Source organism: Mus caroli, unplaced genomic scaffold (genome assembly GCF_978045245.1).
Source record: "Mus caroli unplaced genomic scaffold, Mus_caroli_1 scaffold_2, whole genome shotgun sequence".
NCBI classification, from domain to species: domain Eukaryota; kingdom Metazoa; phylum Chordata; class Mammalia; order Rodentia; family Muridae; genus Mus; species Mus caroli.
The window spans coordinates 114,135,766-114,156,376 of NW_028227257.1; the positions used below are offsets into that span (position 1 = coordinate 114,135,766).

The 20,611-nt window shown below is 39.2% G+C and overlaps 1 protein-coding gene and 1 long non-coding RNA gene across 6 annotated transcripts in view; one reads left to right on the forward strand and one right to left on the reverse strand.

The window, feature by feature from the left end:
- Scn9a (sodium voltage-gated channel alpha subunit 9) overlaps positions 1-20,611 on the forward strand; it is a 169,616-nt gene that overhangs the window by 101,018 nt on the left and 47,987 nt on the right. For 3 of the 5 annotated variants that reach the window (XM_085834816.1, XM_085834817.1, XM_085834815.1), the window contains 7 exons: positions 220-504; positions 3,393-3,764; positions 6,568-6,697; positions 7,608-7,846; positions 9,573-9,746; positions 10,443-10,799; positions 16,686-17,162. In XM_085834816.1, the coding sequence (XP_085690942.1) occupies positions 220-504; positions 3,393-3,764; positions 6,568-6,697; positions 7,608-7,846; positions 9,573-9,746; positions 10,443-10,799; positions 16,686-17,162 (2,034 nt within the window). The remainder of the gene's footprint in view (positions 1-219; positions 505-3,392; positions 3,765-6,567; positions 6,698-7,607; positions 7,847-9,572; positions 9,747-10,442; positions 10,800-16,685; positions 17,163-20,611) is intronic. The other 2 variants (XM_085834819.1, XM_085834818.1) reach the window with 1 other exon arrangement.
- LOC110308243 (uncharacterized) overlaps positions 1-20,611 on the reverse strand; it is a 109,626-nt gene that overhangs the window by 3,688 nt on the left and 85,327 nt on the right. The gene's annotated exons all lie outside the window — the stretch shown is intronic.

The following is a 20,611-nucleotide window of genomic DNA, read 5'->3' on the forward strand; positions in this document are numbered from 1 at the left end:
GAAGTTCACAACACATAAGCATTGAGTTGCAAAGCACCTGATTACTATAACGTGTGATAGGAAGATAATATGCTGTGTATGCTTGTTGGTCATAGTGCAACAAAACATACGTCACTTCCTAGACATGTATCTGCATGCACAGCTCTTTCTTTTTATTATTTATTTTATTTTTCTGAATTGGGAAATTACTTAAATGCTGGGATTGTCTTGGTCCAACAGGCGATCGCTGCAGCCGCTGCTGAGTACACGAGTTTAGGGCGGAGCAGGACTATGGGACTCTCTGAGAGCTCTTCAGAAACCTCCAGGCTGAGCTCAAAGAGTGCCAAGGAGAGAAGAAACCGAAGAAAGAAAAAAAAACAGAAGCTGTCCAGTGGCGAGGAAAAGGGTGACGATGAGAAGCTGTCCAAGTCAGGGTCAGAGGAAAGCATCCGAAAGAAAAGCTTCCATCTCGGCGTGGAAGGGCACCACCGGGCTCGGGAAAAGAGGCTGTCCACCCCCAACCAGGTACTGCGAGCCCACCAGGTGGGGCTCCACAGCCAAAAGGTAGCAGCACAAGGGTTAACTCTGGGGTCAAAGCTCAGGAGAGAAAGGTGGTTGCACCACCATGTTTTACCCAAAACACTAACTTCTGCTGGGCGTTCAGGGAAAGAAGAGAGAGAAGTGTATGTTTTCCTTTCTTTCTTTTTTACTTGGCTTCCCATTTTCATAAAAAGCTTGTTATCTCAGAACTGTCATACCTTCTCTAGGAAACATTTTTTTTTAAATAAAAGAAAATGTTCCTGAAAACCACTGTAGAGATGAAGAGATTTTTTTTTTATTTTTTACTCCTTGGATTAATCTTCATAGTTGTACTCAGTCAATCATTTTAATATCTCATTCATGTCAAGATGAGGATGAGGAAAGGAGAGGAGAGGAGAGAAGAGGGGAAGGAAGAAAAGAAGGAAGGAGGAAAGGAAAAAGAAAGGGAGAGAGGGAGGAAGGGAGTCTAATCTTCGACTGGTGTATCTATTTTCTTCGGTTCCCTAGAACAGCAGGTACCAAAAGCACCGGGCACCCAATTTGGGATTTTGCCCATGCCTTTGACATCCTCCACCCCAAGCACAGAAACTACTGATTGGTTAGTAAATGAATCTTTCCCCTCTGGAATGTCCCTCTCCTCATCTTGTTTTTCACATTGAATCTACATCCCAGTTCCCTGCAACCCCATGGGATGAACAGTGGCTCCAGAGCTACTAAACATCCGCACATCATACACCTCACCTCGACTGTTAACACAGAAATAAACATATGGGTCACTCTGATGAACCAATTGGCTATGGCTGCCTTTCTCAGCTTCCACTAACCTTCCTGGATTATATTCCCTAACTGGAATGCTCACTGTAGCTGAAAACTTTCACTCTTTCCTTGTCTCTCTTAAACTTTTTCCCCTTTTCCCCCAAGATTGGTCTCAAACTCTCTATTATAGCCAACGATGACCTTGAACTTTTGATCTTTTTCCTTCTGCCTCTCCAGTGCTGGGATTATAGCTATTGGTTACCACGTCCACTTTATGCAGTTTTGGGATTTGAACTTTGGACTATAGGCATACTAGGCAAGCACACTACCAACTTAGCTGTGTTCCCAACCTAGCAGTCCCTTCTCACTGCTAATTTTCTTCATTAATCTCTCCTGTCACAGCAGCATTTTTCTTCCCCTGTTTTGCTCAAGCAAAATAATCCTTCAATAATCCTTCGAACATTTCCTTGTGCTCTGAGTTCTCCCAACCTGACCTTCCATGCATTGTCGAGGATTACTGTCATCGTCTTTGCCATAGTTTGAAGTTTCCAACCTCTGTTACAAAGGACTGCTGACTACCAGATAAGCACAGAAGTTAAAGACAAAAACCCATCCTTATCTGTAAATACTACAGTCCAGAAGGGAAACAAATCTTGAATCCATATGATACTAGCACAAAGAAAGATAAGAGGGAGTGGAGGCCTGTTCTCTGGCAAAGCTCATGTCCTATTTATTTGCCTTGGTTCCCAGTGCCTGCCAGCCACTTTATATAGAAAGAATTTACCTATAGGGTTGCAGATCCCTTTAGCTCCTTGGTTACTTTCTCTGGCTCCTCCATTGGGGGCCCTGTGATCCATCCAATAGCTGACTGTGAGCATCAACTTCTGTATTTGCTAGGCCCCGGCATAATGTCAGAAGAGACAGCTATATCTGGGTCCTTTCAGCAAAATCTTGCTAGTGTATGCAATGGTGTCAGCGTTTGGAAGCTGATTATGGGATGGATCCCTGGATATGGCAGTCTAACCAGTACACCCCCACCCCCACCCCCCGGAGCTTGTGTCTCTAGCTGCATATGAATCAGAAGATGGCCTAGTCAGCCATCAGTGGAAAGAGAGGCCCATTGGTCGTGCAAACTTTATATGCCTCAGTATAGGGGAGCCAAGGCCAAGAAGTGGGAGTGGGTGGGTGGGGGAGTGGTTAGGGGAGACTCTCGGGGACTTTTGGGATAGCATTGGAAATGTAAATGAAATAAATACCTAATAGAAAAAAAAAGAATTTACATGTATAGGATTTAGTACTTCTAAATAATCAGCTCTGGATTTTCGCTTTTGGAAAGAGTTTGTCCTGGATAGGAGTCTATGAAGGTGACAGTTTTCCCCTGCTCCCTTGGGAACAACTTCCCATGGCATATACACATGCAGAGTTTTAATAGACACTGTCTCTTAATTTCACTGGTTATTCGAGCCTTTGAGGCATATCCCACTGCCTGCATATCTATAAACCGATGAGTTCCCCAGACCACACCATGGAAGGAAACAACTGATTTCCAGACTCACGCCTTACCACAGGGCCCTCCGCCCAACAATAAATACAATTTTCAAGTTTCAATTTCTAAACGAACTAAAGAACTGATCGATGAAAACGCCAAACAATGAGTTTTCATTATTAGCATTGGACAGATCCCTTTCCTTGTCCGAGGGGGCGGGATGAATTCTTCTAATTATTGCAACCTTTATTTGTTAGAATTGGAGTAATTGGATTGCTTATCCTTTTTTTTTGTTGTTATTTTCTTTATTTACATTTCAAATGCTATCCCGAAAGTCCCCTATACCCTTCCCCCGCCCTGCTTCCCTACCCACCCACCCCCACTTCTTGGCCCTGGCATTCCTCTGTAGTGGGGCATATGAAGTTTGCAAGACCAAGGGGCCTCTCTTCCCAATGATGGCCGACTAGACCGTCTTCGGTTACATATGCAGATTGCTTATCTTTTAAATACGTTTCTTGTAAGCAAACACGAGATCACTGGGCTCAGTGATTTAGTGGTTATTTCATGAAGTCTGTTCTTATTTGTAGGAGCTCTAGCAGACGCTTACTGACTTTTTTTTTTTCCTCCGCAGTCACCACTCAGCATTCGTGGGTCCTTGTTTTCTGCCAGGCGCAGCAGCAGAACAAGTCTCTTCAGTTTTAAGGGGCGAGGAAGAGATCTGGGATCTGAAACGGAATTTGCTGATGATGAGCATAGCATTTTTGGAGATAACGAGAGCAGAAGGGGTTCATTATTCGTACCCCATAGACCCCGGGAGCGGCGCAGCAGTAACATCAGCCAGGCCAGTAGGTCCCCACCAGTGCTGCCGGTGAACGGGAAGATGCACAGTGCAGTGGACTGCAATGGCGTGGTGTCGCTTGTTGATGGACCCTCAGCCCTCATGCTCCCCAATGGACAGCTTCTTCCAGAGGTGATAATAGATAAGGCAACTTCCGATGACAGCGTAAGGATGTTTTCCATAGCTCAGGCATGGCTGAGCTCTTTCTTGTGCATCAGTCATTGTCTCTGCTGGGGGGCCTGCTCTCTGGTCTGTGAATGGCTCTGCATTTCGTGATGCCTCCTCTGTGAAAACACAGGTTTAATTCATAGCTCAGCCCTCAACTTAGGTGTCATAATCACTTAATTAAAATCTATTTTATGGGACTAGAGAGATGGTTCCGTGAATAAGAACCATAGGCACAGCACCCAATTCAGGTAGCTCACAAAATCGGCCACTCTAATTCTGGCTCCAAGAGATCTGGCTCCCTCTTCTGGCTTCAATGGGTACCTCACATACATGTGCATAACAACACACATACAGACAAACAGACACACACAATTAAAATTTTTATACCTCGTGCTGGAAAATATTTACATTTATTTTATGATTACAGATTTTCTAAAAGCATCGCTTTAGAAAACAGTTGCCTATAATATATATGCCTATATAAAAGATGCCTATCGTTTATTGAATAGGCTGACCTTCTTAGAAAGCAGGTTCCGCTCTGTAAAGACACTTGGATCCCCTGGCACCTACTTCTGTTTATTTCAGGTTATTTATTTAATACATGCTTATTGCAAGGGACTTTTCCTTGGGTTGTTGATAAAAACAGCAAACACGTTCTTAAGCTTTGCTCCCTCTGAAGGAGCTGAGTCATTACTATCACTGCAAACAGGGGAGATAAGCCAGAATGTTCACATGTGACCATTGTTCATGAGCAGCTCTGACATCTCCACGAAGGCCCTGTGCCCTAAGGGTATGCCCCGAGCCTCCATCCCCACTGTGTCTCCAAAGGGCGTTAGGCTTCCAAACTTGTATAAAATTCAGAATCTCTGCACTAATTTCTGTAAACGAACGAAATGCACCACTTTCATTTAAATATGTATCTTGTCTGAGGTATATCAGTACAAAATATCCAAAATATATACATTGAAACAAATAAACATAAATTTTAAAATATAGTGATGCTGACATAACAAATTCCAGTCCCTCGGAATTGCTGAAAGCTTAGACAATATCACGTTAGGCTTGACCTGAAAACCAGTCTGGAGTTTTCAGGATACATGTCTCACCCACTCATTATGGTATTCTGCATTACCAAATATCAGCAAGGGCTGCATTAACCCAGCAAGTCTCCACCACCCCTTACACGTCTATGTGTTTGTGGTGGCAAACTGTGTAGTCTTTCAAGTAAGAATTACAGTTCCATCAACGTTATGGCCACACATACATTTCAGTTTGAAAAACAGAAAACTGCATGTGCTCTGGGGTAACTTGCAACCTGTCTGCTTGCATGGCACAAATTAGGCTGCTCTGTTAAGCTGCTTTTCTGTGGAAGTAGCATGTGACCTTTCTATGAAATGGCACTCAGGCTTTGTCTTCCAATGGTGTTTGTAATCTAAAATGTTATTATACAACGTATGTCATACTTGAAGCTGAGTTGACATTTTGTTAGCTAGTGTTTTATTTAAGAGTTTGGTTTTTTGTTTTTGTTTTTTTTGCTTTAGCAGAGAGGGAGAGAAAACTCAAAATCGCAAAAGTAAAAAAGCTAAAATTATTAAAGCCGAAGAATTACAAATGTGATTATTATAGAGGGTAGGCATAGTGCACAGTTTACAGGTATATGTCTGTCCTTGTATGACAATAAAATCTGTACACTGCACACATGCCCATGTGGGAAAGGATTTGTATAGTCGAATTCTTTTTGATTTGGGAGAATAAAAGTCAATTAGAGCATAAAGCAGAGAAAATCCATCACATGCCTGTACACATATATGCAAATGTGTTGTATGTATACATGTCTATATACTGATATGTATACATACATGACTATATACAACTTTGCAAACTTAAAATTATTTATTCATAGTCATATGGTAAAGTACCTACTGTCTATCCCGTAGCACATACATGCTGGTACATGACAGCTGTAGAGTTGTATAATTGTTTATGTATATTATGTGTATGGGGGTGTTGCCTATACTATATATGCCTATATAAAAGTTGCCTATAGCTTATTGAATAAACTGACCTTTTTAGAAGACAGGCTCTTCTAAGAAGTATAGTCTTCTAAAAAAATATTAAGTTTGCTGGTGTGCTTGGAAATGAAGCATTTTCACTTAAAGATGAATATGCCTGGTGTGCCTCTGTTCATATTCCTGCATGCCCTCACTTTTAGAGTTGCACCATGGTTACTTCTTTGAGATGGAGACAGTCTCTCCATGCTGCAACTGTTGCCATTGGTCGGAAACACCTTTTTCAAACTGAGTCACTCAGCACTATCTACCCATCATGTCAGCTATAAGAAAAAAAAAATTCTAAAGTGGTTTTCATTAATGTTGACATCATGATAAATAATCTTGGGAGTAATAATTACAAAAATCAAAGTATGGTACTCTATCCTTTCTACACACACCTCTACAACTCTCGTCTGGTTGCTTTCATGTGTGGCTTTCCCTTGGTAAATGTTGGATTACATTGTATAGGCAAAGAGAACACAATAGCGCCATAATGAGAAAAGCAGCTGCTTTGTTTCTTACTGGAAACAAGTGTATGAGGCAAGATGTTTTCTTATATGCCTCTTACTCATGATGAACATGTGCCCTTTTGAACACAACTAGAAAGTAGCGACATCACCATTTAAATCTAGCAACCAAACCTCTACATTCAATTATTTATTACAGCTACCAAGCATGACTTTATTCTTACATATGTTACCTTAGAGTTTTACTCTTAAGATTGGAATTGATTGCCTTTTTCCCCTTAGGGCACAACTAATCAGATGCGTAAAAAAAGGCTCTCTAGTTCTTACTTTTTGTCCGAGGACATGCTGAATGACCCACATCTCAGGCAAAGGGCCATGAGCAGAGCAAGCATTCTAACCAACACAGTAGAAGGTATGTGATCATAATTTTAGTGTATGTATTGTTTATTAAATCAGTATAAACTGTGGTCACATTTAAATGGATGTGTGAAGTTATTAAGAATGCCTCAAAGGATATTAAGGTGGGAATGAACCACTAAAAAACAATGTTGATTTTATGGATGAGGAGTTAAAAATCCCTTGAGCATATGAGTTTATATGTCACTGCATTCCATTAAACGCTTGAAAAGCAGGTGCTCATTCAAATAAACATCAGCAAATTTGTGTATATGTAAGTGTAGTATGTGTGTGCTATATAAGTAGAAGTTTTAATAGATGAACATTACTTTCACAAAAAAAATTTTATCAGTAGTAATGATAACCTCATGTTGAGGGTTGTATGTGCCTATGTGTATGTGTGCACTTGTGGGTTAACACTGAAGGTTTTCCTCTATTGGCCCCATGTAATTTGGGGGATAGGATCTCTCACTAAGCTTACAGATCACTGATTAAGCCAGACTATCTGACTACCAATCCCAATGATTCTCCTGTCTCCATCTCCTACTGGTAGGATTACAAGCATGAGCCACAATGCTTGACTTTTTACCTGCATTCTAGGGACCAGAAATCAGATCTTTATGACAGACCATCTGAGCCTTCTCCTTAGTCCCGTGCTAGTGTATATTATCTGAGAGGTACCCACAATTCTGCAATTGGTCATTAATGTCACGGCCTTTCTCTGCTTTATTGTACCAATAAATATGTGGTACGAGATTTTTTACATAACCTGCTGAACTTTCAAAGAAAGAGTACTTTTACACAAAACTTAAACCACGTTGTTTGTTTGCATATTAGATTTTGTTGCCGATTTCTACCTGGTAGTGGATAAGCCATAGCAGGGGATGATTTCATGTTGACTGTTTCTTGGTTTGTTTGTTTTCCAGAACTTGAAGAATCTAGACAAAAATGTCCACCATGGTGGTACAGATTTGCTCACACATTTTTAATCTGGAATTGTTCTCCATATTGGATAAAATTCAAAAAGTTCATCTATTTTATTGTAATGGATCCCTTTGTAGATCTTGCAATTACCATTTGCATAGTTTTAAACACCTTGTTTATGGCTATGGAGCACCATCCAATGACTGATGAATTCAAAAATGTACTTGCAGTGGGGAACCTGGTGAGTTCTCTAGAGTGAGCTGTGTCCTCACAGCTTAATGCCTTTGGATGTCACCTTGCCACCTCCTTCTGGTTGTTAAGCCTGTAGGACTATGTAGTTAGTTACGCAGGCATAGAGTTTACCATATGAGTTAAGTTACATACTATTTTAAGATACTTCTTCAGTAGTGTTGATTCCCATAAATAGCAGTACTACTTTCATGTGTGTTATTATTTCAGGAATCACAATGGCTTTTCACTGACAAAATATATGTCAACATTTTAAAAATTTGAATGTTTTTAAAGCTACATTTTATATTCACATTACACTTTCTGAATGAATACAAACTCCACATGTGTTTTTTTTAGATACACTATAGGGGCATTATTCTGAAAGAGTGGTGGTAGGTTATCCAGTCATTTATAATCTCAAAGATTCTGGTTTGAGCCCAGACTTAGTCTCCTATTAGTTATGACCTTGAACAAATATTCAGAGACTTCTGCATTAAATTTTGTTCTTCTTTCCTTATATTCTTCTTTGGCAAAATACAGAACTATGTGCTTTCTATTTACAGATGGAAGCTTAGATCGTGCAAATCAGTGCCTTTCTTCTGCATGCACTATAGCACGTAAACTCAGAAGCCCCACCTTGTCTCCTCTACACCACCACAACTCCAGAGTGGAGCGTTCACTGCCAAGTTTTTGCACCATTCTTTTTTTTCTTTTTCTTTTTTAATGCCCTCACCCCTTCTCTCTGAACCATCCTTGTTCAGCTAAATTCTTTGAGGTAAAGTGTGCCACAAAGATTGGCAGACTTTTTATGTTACATATTTGAGCCCTTTGATACCTGTGTCATGAATTAATTATGATTTGCAATACACTTTATGTGAGCGAATGCTTTCTATCTCTAACTTTATCTCTCCCATGACAGTGAAATCTTTTTTTTTTCTGTGCCTTTAAATCTTCGAAAGTTGAGTTAACATATTCTTTATTACTCTGTGAGTAGAACAAATAAAAAGGGAGATTGGGTCAAAATTTCAGTATCTGAGTAGAAATATGATAGATAAATAGATACATAAGAGGTGATTAAATAGATAAATGATAGAAAAATAAACAGATGATTTGATAGATGATAAATGGATAAATGATAGATAAGAGATATCTAGATAGAAAATTGGATAAATGATATGTAGATAAAAAATAGAAAACTGATAAAGTAGATACAGATGATTGATAGATGATAGATAGATACATAATACTAGATAAATAATAGATGTCAGATGATCAAATAGATAGATGATAATTGATGATCAGATAGATATATGATGACAGATAAACATATAAGAAAGAGAAAGAAAGAAAGGAAGGGAGGGAGGGAGGAAGGGAGAGAGGAAAGTAGAGAGAGAAAGAGATGTATTAACAAAGAATGATTACATAATTGTTAAAGACTGATGATGTCTTTGGAATTCTAATAAGAGCCTTTTAAATATTGTCTCTGATGCTGAAGACTGACATGATAACAAGAGCTTTTTAGGTTTCCGATGCTTATATGAAAATTATTAAAAAAAAAAAAAAAGAAGAAGAAGAAGAATCTATGCCTTGCTCACAGGAAGAAGTGAGACAGTGGACACCTTTGAAGTCTATCTAACACATTTTGTGAAACATAGCCACTGCCAAGTTAATAGTCATTGTCACCATGAGTTGGCTCTATATTTCTCATCAACTGAAAAATGTTGTGTTTCGTTTAGGTCTTCACAGGGATCTTCGCAGCTGAAATGGTACTGAAGTTAATAGCCATGGATCCCTATGAATATTTCCAAGTAGGATGGAATATTTTTGACAGCCTGATTGTGACGTTGAGTTTGGTAGAGCTTTTCCTAGCAGATGTGGAAGGATTATCAGTCCTGCGGTCCTTTAGATTGGTAAGTAGAAGCTAAAGATGCCAGTCTACTCTTATAGTGAGGGGGTAGCAGGATGTTTGGGGTTTCTTTTTTTACTCTATAGTATTATCACTAAAAACTTTTAGAAATTGAGTTAAAGGCAATAACAAGTCGTATATTTAGTAAATAAAGTTAATTCGTTTACAAATGCACTTAAAGTGTTATACCCCATGTTTAATGAGGAACTTGAAACTATGTCCAGTTCTATCTTAAGGTGTATTCTAATAAGGTAGAAACACTTATAATCCTGCATATAATAATGTATTTCACAGCAAGATTATAAGTTTTAGAACTTTATGCATAATATGCCCATAGATTAATGGGCTTAATAATTAAAGTTTAAGTCATTGTCATCCAAATAACTATGCACTCTAGAAATATTAAAAGTTTTAAAAAGTAAAATTAAGGTTTAGCTACCAATTTTAAAAGCAGACAAAGCATGCAAATAAGTTGTAATAAGAATCCTCAATTAAACCTACACACTTTCTTCAAAATAGGTATTGCCATTATTGTGGTAATTATAAAACAACAGCAATATCCAAAGAACAACCAAAACAAAATACTCTCTTTAGCTACACAAAAGTAACGGAATGTGAGGTATGCTGCAAACTTAAAACAAAAATCAAGAGTGGAAATACTGAAAACTCTTTCATGACTAATTGTAAACTTTGTTTTTAGCTGCGAGTCTTCAAGTTGGCAAAATCCTGGCCCACACTGAATATGCTCATTAAGATCATCGGCAACTCGGTGGGTGCTCTGGGCAACCTGACCCTGGTGCTGGCCATCATCGTCTTCATTTTTGCTGTGGTCGGCATGCAGCTGTTTGGAAAGAGCTACAAGGAGTGTGTCTGCAAGATCAATGAGGACTGCAAGCTGCCGCGCTGGCACATGAACGACTTCTTCCACTCGTTCCTGATCGTGTTCCGCGTGCTGTGTGGGGAGTGGATAGAGACCATGTGGGACTGCATGGAGGTCGCGGGCCAGACCATGTGCCTTATTGTTTACATGATGGTCATGGTGATTGGGAACCTTGTGGTACGTAAGAGCTATTCTTATATTTAAATTTTCTACTGCAATTATTTCCTGATGTCATTGCTGTAATTTTAAACTTAACTTTATTTCAGAAACAAAATAATATCTTTAATCTCCTTGGCCAGAAAAACCTGTATTTATATTTTTCAAAATTACTTCCTAAAGTTTGTCATATGAATTAAGACTGTGGTTTTCAAACCTCTTAAAACATGACCAGTCATTAGATATGAAACTATGGTGGTGAATAATGCATGATTAAATTAATAATCAAAAACTGATGAAACAAGGCAAATGAGAACACTGGTTATCAGTACTTATAGTCATGAAACTACCAAGTGGGCCAAACTTAGTTTGGTCGCTGCCTCTGTATGACCCTTTGAGTAACAAAGGGTTTCCAAGGTTTACAATGACTAAAAAGAATAAACGGAGACTATTTTGTGTTATATGTACATCATGTGAAAAGGTTAAAATTTTAGTGCCCATACAAAGCTTTATAGAAAAATGGATATATTTACTCATTTACAATTTACCTATAGCTGAATTTATGCCCAGCATTCAAAGAGAGGAACTGCTTAAATGTCCCATGTCCTACAAAGTACCATTTATTTATTACATAGCCCTTTACAGAAAAATTTACCACCCGCTAGTTTGTAGCATTTCTTTCAAGTAGCAATCTCCTTGTGTATGCAATTAGTGTTTTCTTGGTTTCTAATTTTGTTTTTTGTTTTTTGGTTTTTTTCGTCCATATACTGGTTGGTAAAAATCTCCAAAGCTTCCAGAAAAGAGAAAATTAGATAAAATATTCTTCTATGAGCCATTCAACTTGCTTTACAAATCCACTATCCTGGCTTGTCCTAGTAGTGGTCCGCTTGGCATCAAATCATTTGATAACCATATGGTAAATATATTTACTCCCACTGGCTTCAGAACAAAGTAACTAAATATTTTTGCCCCTGTAGCTTCCATTGAAGAATGAGGGTTAGAGAACAGATCAGAAAATCTCCATTCATCAGATCACACAGTAAATAAGAACATGGGAAAGTACATAGCGTACACTAAACAATGATAATTCTATATTCTTGCTGCATTTACTAATCATCATGAATTGTCATTCTGTAATTCCTTACCACCCTCACATAGTGAGAGTGCATTTTCTTTTTTTTTCTTTTTTTTATAATTTTTAACTTTTTTTTAATTAGATATTTTTTCATTTACATTTCCAATGCTATCCCAAAAGTCCCCATACCCTCTCCCCCCACTCCCCTCCACTTCCACTCCCACTTCTTGGCCCTGGCATTCCTCTGTACTGAGGGATATAAAGTTTGCAAGACCAATGGGCCTCTCTTTCCACTGATGGCCAACTAGGCCATCTTCTGATACATATGCAGCTAGAGACAAGAGCTCGGGGGGTACTGGTTAGTTCATATTGTTGTTCCACCTATAGGGTTGCAGACCCCTTTAGCTCCTTGGGTACTTTCTCTAGCTCCTCCATTGGGGGCCCTGTGATCCATCCAATAGCTGACTGTGAGCATCTACTTCTGTGTTTGCTAGGCCCCGGCATAGCCTCACGTACTCACTGATAAGTGGATATTAGCACAGAAACTTAGAATACCCAAGGTACAAGATACAATTTGTAAAACACATGAAACTCAAGAAGCATGAAGACCAAAGTGTGGACACTTTGCCCTTTTTAGAATTGAGAGTGCATTTTTTTAGTGTGATAGTTTAACAAATCCTTCTAATATGCAAAAATACATATGGTCTTCTTTTGGTCTCAAATTCATGATCCTCCTGGGAGATGGCATTACGAGAATGTAATACTGTGTTTAGCTAAAGAACTTAAGTTTTGTGTATTGCTAGCAAATTTCATGTATCTTCTCTATTTTATGTCAAAATTTTGTAAGTTAAAGCAAACAAACGAATGGATGTAGTTCTTTTCTATATGCTAGTAGTGTGTTAGTAGCAAAAAATGATGTAAAATAAAAAAGTATCAGGCGAGCAAGCAGTGATGAATATAGTTAGGGATATTAAGGAAAATGCTCTTCTTGTAGTAAAGAATGAGAAGTTCTAGACGTATAGTCTTGGAAAGCTTTGAAGCAAGTCTTTGAAGAAAAACAATGTAATATTTGGGCATGAGAACAAATCTGAGAGGAATTTTTTTCCTTTGAGAAGAAAAATAGATTGATAGTAAAACATGAGGGAGTGTTAAGTCTACATGGAACTAGCTATAAATAACTCACATGTCAGTCATAAAGTATTGAACCAATACAGTAAACAAGAACAGAAGTTTGGCTCTTTTTCCTGGCGCCTTCTTCCCAGACACCAGCTGTCAGAAACTCACTGAAGTGGATGATGAATGCAGACTTCATACTTTCTATATGAAGTGTATGAACACAGAAGTATCTGTAGGTACTCCAGGTGAAAAGTCGAAGGCTTATGGAATCCAAATCAATGGTGGGAAGGACAAACAAGGCTTTCCCATGAAGTCAGGTGGCTTGACCTCTGACAGAGTGTACCTACCTTCGAGTAAGGAGCGTTGTATTTTATAGACCAAGGAGAACTGGAGAGAGAGAGTACAAGCCTGTTCCCAGATAAATTATGAATGACAGTCTTAGTATTCTCAATATGGATATTATTGAAGAAGGAGAAGAGGAAGAGGAAGAAGAGAAGAAGAAGAAGAAGAAGATGAAAGAAGGAGGAGGAGGAGAAGGAGGAGGAGGGAGGAGAGTAGGAAGAAGAGGAGGAAGAAGAGGAGGGAGAGGAGGGGGGAGGAGGAGGGAGAGTAGAAAGAAGAGGAGGAGGAAGAGCAGGGAGAGGAGAAGGGAGGGGAGGAGGAGGAGGGAGTAACATATCCCTGGACTGACAGATACTGATTAGATCCAAAAGAGCTAGCAGAATTGAAAAGCTTCTCTCTCTCTCTCTCTATCTCATTCTCTCTCTCTCAAAATTATATCCATCAATATATTGTCAAAAAGCCCCATAACAAAGAGGGTGAGAGTCCTATAACAAGAGCACCCAAGATTCAATGCCTTGTTACTTCATGTGACCTGAAACACAAGCACTAATATATTGATCTTCAGAAAAATATATAAGAAAAACTAGGAAGAGGCTGTGGACTATGCTAAACCCTTAGCCAAAATAATGAAGGAAGCCGATACACTAGCAAGATTTTGCTGAAAGGACCCTGATATAGCTATCTCTTGTGAGGCTATGCTGGGGCCTTACAAACACAGAAGTGAAGCCGGGCGTGGTGGCGCACGCCTTTAATCCCAGCACTCGGGAGGCAGAGGCAGGCGGATTTCTGAGTTCGAGGCCAGCCTGGTCTACAAAGTGAGTGCCAGGAAAGCCAGGGCTATACAGAGAAACCCTGTCTCGAAAAACCAAAAAAAAAAAAAAAAAAAAAAAAAAAAAAAAAACAAACACAGAAGTGGATGCTCACAGTCAGCTATTGGATGGATCACAGGGCCCCCAATGGAGGCGCTAGAGAAAGTACCCAAGGAGTAAAGGGCTCTGCAATCCTATAGGTAGGTGGAACAACAATATGAACTAACCAGTACCCCCCTGTAGCTCGTGTCTCTAGCTGCATATGAATCAGAAAATGGCCTAGTCGGCCATCAGTGGAAAGAGAGGCCCATTGGTCGTGCAAACTTTATATGCCTCAGTACAGGGGAATGACAGGGCCAAGAAGTGGAAGTGGGTGGGTGGCAGAGTGGGTGGGGGAGCGGGTGGGGGGCTTTTGGGATAGCATTGGAAATGTAAATGAAATAAATACCCAATTAAAAAAAATCACGGAAACAGATTGCCAAGAGACATAAGCTGTTCTGTTCTCTTTGAGAGCTTCTACTTCTGAGTCCAGTCAAAAAGAAATCTGTAAGATTAACAAATAAGTAATTAGTCCTTGAATAAAACTGAAGCTTAATTCACAAAGCTGATCATCAAATCTTAAGTTGCAAGGACTACCACCAATATAAGTTTACCATGGGAGAAGTATAAATATATATTGATGATACTATACTTTCATATTAAAGGTTTATACTTAACTGATCTAATGTCAAATTTTCTCACTGGGCTTGAGATATGGATATGTGGATAAGAGTGCATTCAGGTTAAGAAAAGTCCCGATTTCAGTTCCCAGCAGCCACTTAAAAAGCAGGGTCCTATGTGCCTGTAAGCCCAGCATTGTAGAGGTAGAGATGGGAAGAGCACTGTGGCTTGCTGGCTGTCAGTCTATCACCAGGCCAGACCAGTAACAGACCCTGACCAATAGCACAAATCTGAAAATGCTAGTGGAGGACACAGACGACACAGATGACAAAGACACATGTATACTCTCATACACACACAAGAAAGAAAATTCATATTTAGTCATTATGTCAGCTTATTTCCAGTTATTGAAATCATTAAAACCACAAGTTTTAGAAGTAGATTTCGGTCCATTCTAGTCCGTGGTAGGACAATGATGAAAATTGTTGCCTTCAAATTAGACTTTGCAAATCAATTGTTTTTGTAAGTACTTATTTTCCTTCCTAATGTATTAGTAGAAGTTATATGAAATTGACTTTGTTTTCATTTTTTGATGTCTATTTAACAGTTATAAACATCACTTCTCATCATTTTCAAAGTGAAACACATCATCACAGTATCTATTCTCATTGAAGAAGTGATGTGCCATATGTGTAGTACTAGAAAGAATTTTATCACTTGGATCTAGTGAATAAACTATTAATTTAAGAGAGATCTTTGGGGTGTTTCACTGGTATTCCTATGAGAACACAAACATACATTCTTAATAAAATACTAAAAAAGACAACAATTTCAAAGTACCTAAAACTCCTTAGTAACTACCAACATTGTTCTCCATGATTCTGTGTTAGCCTGACTTTTCATCCCTGTAACAAACACCTGATATAGCATTTAAAGGAGGGAAGATTTATTTGGCTTCCCTCTTAGCAATTTCAGTCTATCATGGGCAGGACAGCATGGTAGAGCCTAGCAGATCACAGGATTTCAGCCAGGGAGCAGAGAGCACATCTAAGATATACCTTTCTCCTTTTCCTCCCTTAATTCCATCCAGGTCCCCAGTCTACATAGAAAAATGAAGTAAGATAAGTTGGGCATTGAAGACACCTATATTTAATATTTAATTGTAGTTCAGTTATGTTTGTGGCATTCATGTAAAAAATTTAAATATACATATAATTTTTATATTATATATATTTATATAATGATATATATATATATATATATATCTTTTGCTCTCTGGGAAAATCTTAGCACCTGAAATTAACCTGAATACTTAATTTAAAAAGGAATGCATAAATGGCTTTTCTTTCAATGAAGACCTTGCTTCGAGGGTACAGATTTCCATGATCTCCTTGGCCACTTCTTCCAGGACTTAAGTGATACACAGTAAAGACAGCTAATCAGTCTTATTGTCTTGCATGACTTATGTTCATGTGCTTAAATCAACCTGGAATGGTCAAGACAATGACAATAGTCTAATGTTCTTGTACTCTCTGTTTTCTGTGAAAGCCAAGCAGTAATTACAGGTAAGTTAAGAGAACCCTTGAGAGTCCCTAAAGGGAATTTGACTGGCTCATTTTAGAGAACAGAAATAGAGTGATCAATGGCATGATGACAATGGTGTAGGATGATTCTCTGCTCCTCAGGGCAACTCATCATGAGTATTGCTTGCCCTCCACTGCCCAAGTCCCCAGGTCTATATGTACAGAGTATTGAGCCCCCTCTGCCCTGTTTTTATGCAGTTCATGAAACTGTGCTTTGTCTCTTTGTCATTGTGGGTTGGGATTGTGACCTGTAACTCTGAATAGTGTGCTTCTTTGTGTTTCACATGTCCCTATTCTCTCCCTCCCACCCACCCTGATCTAGGTCCTGAACCTGTTTCTGGCTTTATTACTGAGTTCCTTTAGTTCTGACAATCTTACAGCAATTGAAGAAGACACCGACGCAAACAACCTCCAGATTGCAGTGGCCAGAATTAAAAGAGGGATCAATTATGTGAAGCAGACCCTGCGTGAATTCATTCTAAAGTCATTTTCCAAAAAGCCAAAGGGCTCCAAGGACACAAACCGAACAGCGGATCCCAACAACAAAAAAGAAAACTATATCTCAAACCGTACCCTTGCAGAGATAAGCAGAGATCACAATTTCCTCAAAGAAAAGGATAAGATCAGTGGTTTTAGCAGCAGTCTAGACAAAAGCTTTATGGATGAAAACGATTACCAGTCCTTTATTCATAATCCCAGCCTCACAGTGACAGTGCCCATTGCTCCTGGGGAGTCTGATTTGGAGAATATGAACACAGAAGAGCTTAGCAGTGACTCAGATAGTGACTACAGCAAAGAGGTAAGGTCACTTTGCATATATTGTTATTCTAGTAACCCATAGGTGAACCAACATTTGGGATGTTTGATATCTCAGGTCTAATGTTGCCCATGCTAAGGGAGAAATGGCGGGTGTCTTTTCAAACATCTTACTAATTGTTCAGAGAAGGTTTTCTTGCTGCTTCGTAATAACTGATGTAACCCTGTGTAGACAATGGGATCTTCCCACCCTCTATCTCTTTCTTCTCACCAGTGCTGCCGTTAAACAGACTTCGTCTCTCTCCTGTTGAATTCATTTGTCATCTCCATTACCCTTACATTCACACTCATTACCTGACAATTTCCACCAGTCCCTCCACCCCCATTTTTCTTCTCCCCATGCATTAAAGTTAATTTCACTCCTAATCAAGTGCTTCCCATGATAGAGTCATGCATGGCTTCCCAAGTCTCTAGAAGTGTGAGCCCCATATAATGCTTTACAATAGAAACCCAAACAGCAGTATTTCCTCTGCTTTCCTGCAAATCTATCCTAATACCAGTAACTTTCCTTCTATGCCACAAACACTTCCCACCTGTGTGACCTTGCTTGGCATTTCCTTCTGTGGAAAAAAAATCCTGAATAAATCTTCAAGATTTGAATTTGATACCCTTCTATAATGTCATTGGTACCTAAATGCTTACATGATTGTGTACAAACTTCTCCAAACACCCAATCTGTTGAGTCCTTCCCAATCTCTGCACTATTGACAGAAAATCGTCTAATTATTAGGCCTTCATGATTTTATTCCTCTCTTAATTTATTATTTTTATTTAAATTTAATTTTATGAGCAACTTTGAGATACATTAAATGGTACTATGAGTTCAGGATAGAAACTTTAAAAACACATTTGTGTCTTCACTTCCCACCTCAGTCCATATATGTCTAAGCAAATTAATGTATGTACTAAGCTATATTTAATTTCTGTCAAATATAATAACCATAATGCATCACCAGTTATTATTTAGAAATGATTTTCTGTGATAATTTTATCATTTTCTGATTTTATTCATACTATAAATTCTTGGTTATATTTGTCAAATATCATTGATCTGTTTAAACCTATTAAAACTTGTCATCCATGAATTTACAGTCAACATATCAGAAAGTTTACATAACATAATAATGGACAATTTAGTTTATGTATATGTATATACATATATATTAAATAATATATAAATTATATATTATATTATATATTCATTGTAGTCATGTCATGATAATCATTTATTGAGTAAATAAATGATTAAATAAGCATATTGTGAGTATTTATCACTAAGTAAAAAAACCTTATCTGGTGGCCAAATCAGAAAGAAACTCCTTTACCTATTTAAAAATGTTTTACATAGAAAAGTAATACAAGAAATTTTACTAATATCAGCTTGCTGAAAACCCAACACCATAAATGAAACTTTATTAGCATGTCTCTGAGTTCAGCCTCATGTGGAAAAGGGAATTAACTCGATGACCCAAGTTTTCTCCTAACAACAAGGGAAGTTACGAAGTTTCCATTGCCTGAAAGACAATTACTCTCTAAAGTAAGCCTAAAATCCCAGTTGTCAAGGAAATTTATAAGACAGGAGAGTCAACCAAAGGCATCTGAACTTGGTTACTTACATCCAAGGGGATTCTTTAACCCACAGTTTTAACCTCATCTTAACTAGGCTATATGTTGTCAAAGATTAATCCAAATAAAAACACATCCAAAAGTACCAGGGTGACTAAACATAGTTTTACCGGGGGGAGGAAATGAGTAGATACATTCCATGTAAATGCATTTGACTTAGAAGGATGGATGTATATTTATGGCATTAAAATATTCAAAAGGCAGCCAAATTTCCAGGATTAGGCAATTAATAAACTATATTTTGGGGCATCCCAGCATCCAAATGAAGCTGGTAGATAGGTATCAGGAAATACAAGTCTAAAGGGAAAAAGAGGAGTCAAAGTTGCAGAAAGGTTGGAATCTGTGAGTGTTCTCTGATTCGCCCGCGAATAAGGACACCACACACAATAGGGTTCTTCTGCAGTAAGCTTTATGCGTCTTGAGAGGGAGAGCATAAGCTTCACAACCGGAGACCCCAGGCAATCCGAGCCCCTCCCTTTTATAAGAAATTCTCCCTGCCTCGGACGTGGCAAGCCATGATTGGCTCAACACTGATTGCCCCATCCCTGAGGCGGAGCTGCCCGGGGTGGGGATTTCCAGCACAGGATGTTTACGAGTTGTTATTGAGGAAATGACTCAGCACAGGATGTTTACGAGATAGTACTGAGGAAATGACTCAGCACAGGATGTTTACGAGATAGTACTGAGGAAATGACTCAGCACAGGATGTTTACGAGATAGCGGCGCTCCACATCTCCCCCTTTTTTGTCTAATAAAACCAACTGGACACCCAGTATGAGAGGACGGGAACATTGGCCGAATCCTCTTACTCAGAGATGTAAGAACTATGTCCGCAAGCAACAACTAGGCTTGAGTGGGACCCGAAGTTGCTCCGACCTGTCCCTCTGCCATTTTTTCGAGGAGGGGAAGACTAGGGCAGGAAACCCCCACTAGACGGCATATTCCCCAGGTGGGACGGGGGGACCACCTGTGCGATGCATTGCTCTACAATCCTCTAGGGCTGCTGAAGCTCACCCGCTAAAGCGCGGGCAGCCAGCGACCAGTGGTGCAAATCGATTTTGTTTAAGCGCCGCCAACCATACCTGTGCAGATTGCCCCTGCTCCAAGGCAGCAAGCGCCTGGGATATCATGATTTTGTCTCTATTATTTTTCTTATATAATTTGCAAATTAACCATAAGCTAGATACCGATCCGAAGCAAAGGAGAATTCCAAACAAACCCACCCCCACCCATTCCTTAAAATAAGAAACAGCAGAAGAAATCCATGACGAAAAGCCTTCGGTCAAGGAGAGGTCAAGTCTGGTGGAATTGATTTAGACGATGGCCAATCTAAGTTTCTGGAGGGTTTGATCAAAATCAGACGTCCAATTATATAGCAGCTGTTGGGACAAACTCTTAGAAAGGTTAGCGGCATATGTGAAATTATAGCATCATGTTTTTTGCCTTATTCAACCCTTCCTCCGACACGATTTTTTCATTGGACAGGGTTAGGCCCAAATGTTGCATAATGTCTCTCCCCCAAAGGTTTACTGGGAGCGGGAGCACATAAGGTTCGAATTTACCCTTTTGTTCCTCAGGAGCCTTCCAGGTCAAACTCATTGAGCTTATGGCAGGGCATGAATGATATCCCAGACCTTGTAGAGAGCGGGACGATTTTGTAGTGGGCCAAGCTTTTGGCCACCAGTGCGTGGATATAATGCTTTTGTCTGCCCCGGTATCAAGAATACCTTCAAACCTTTTTCCATTTACTTCGAGGCAGAGTTTGGGCCTTTCATTCAGGGATACAACAAGGTAGGCTGAATCAGT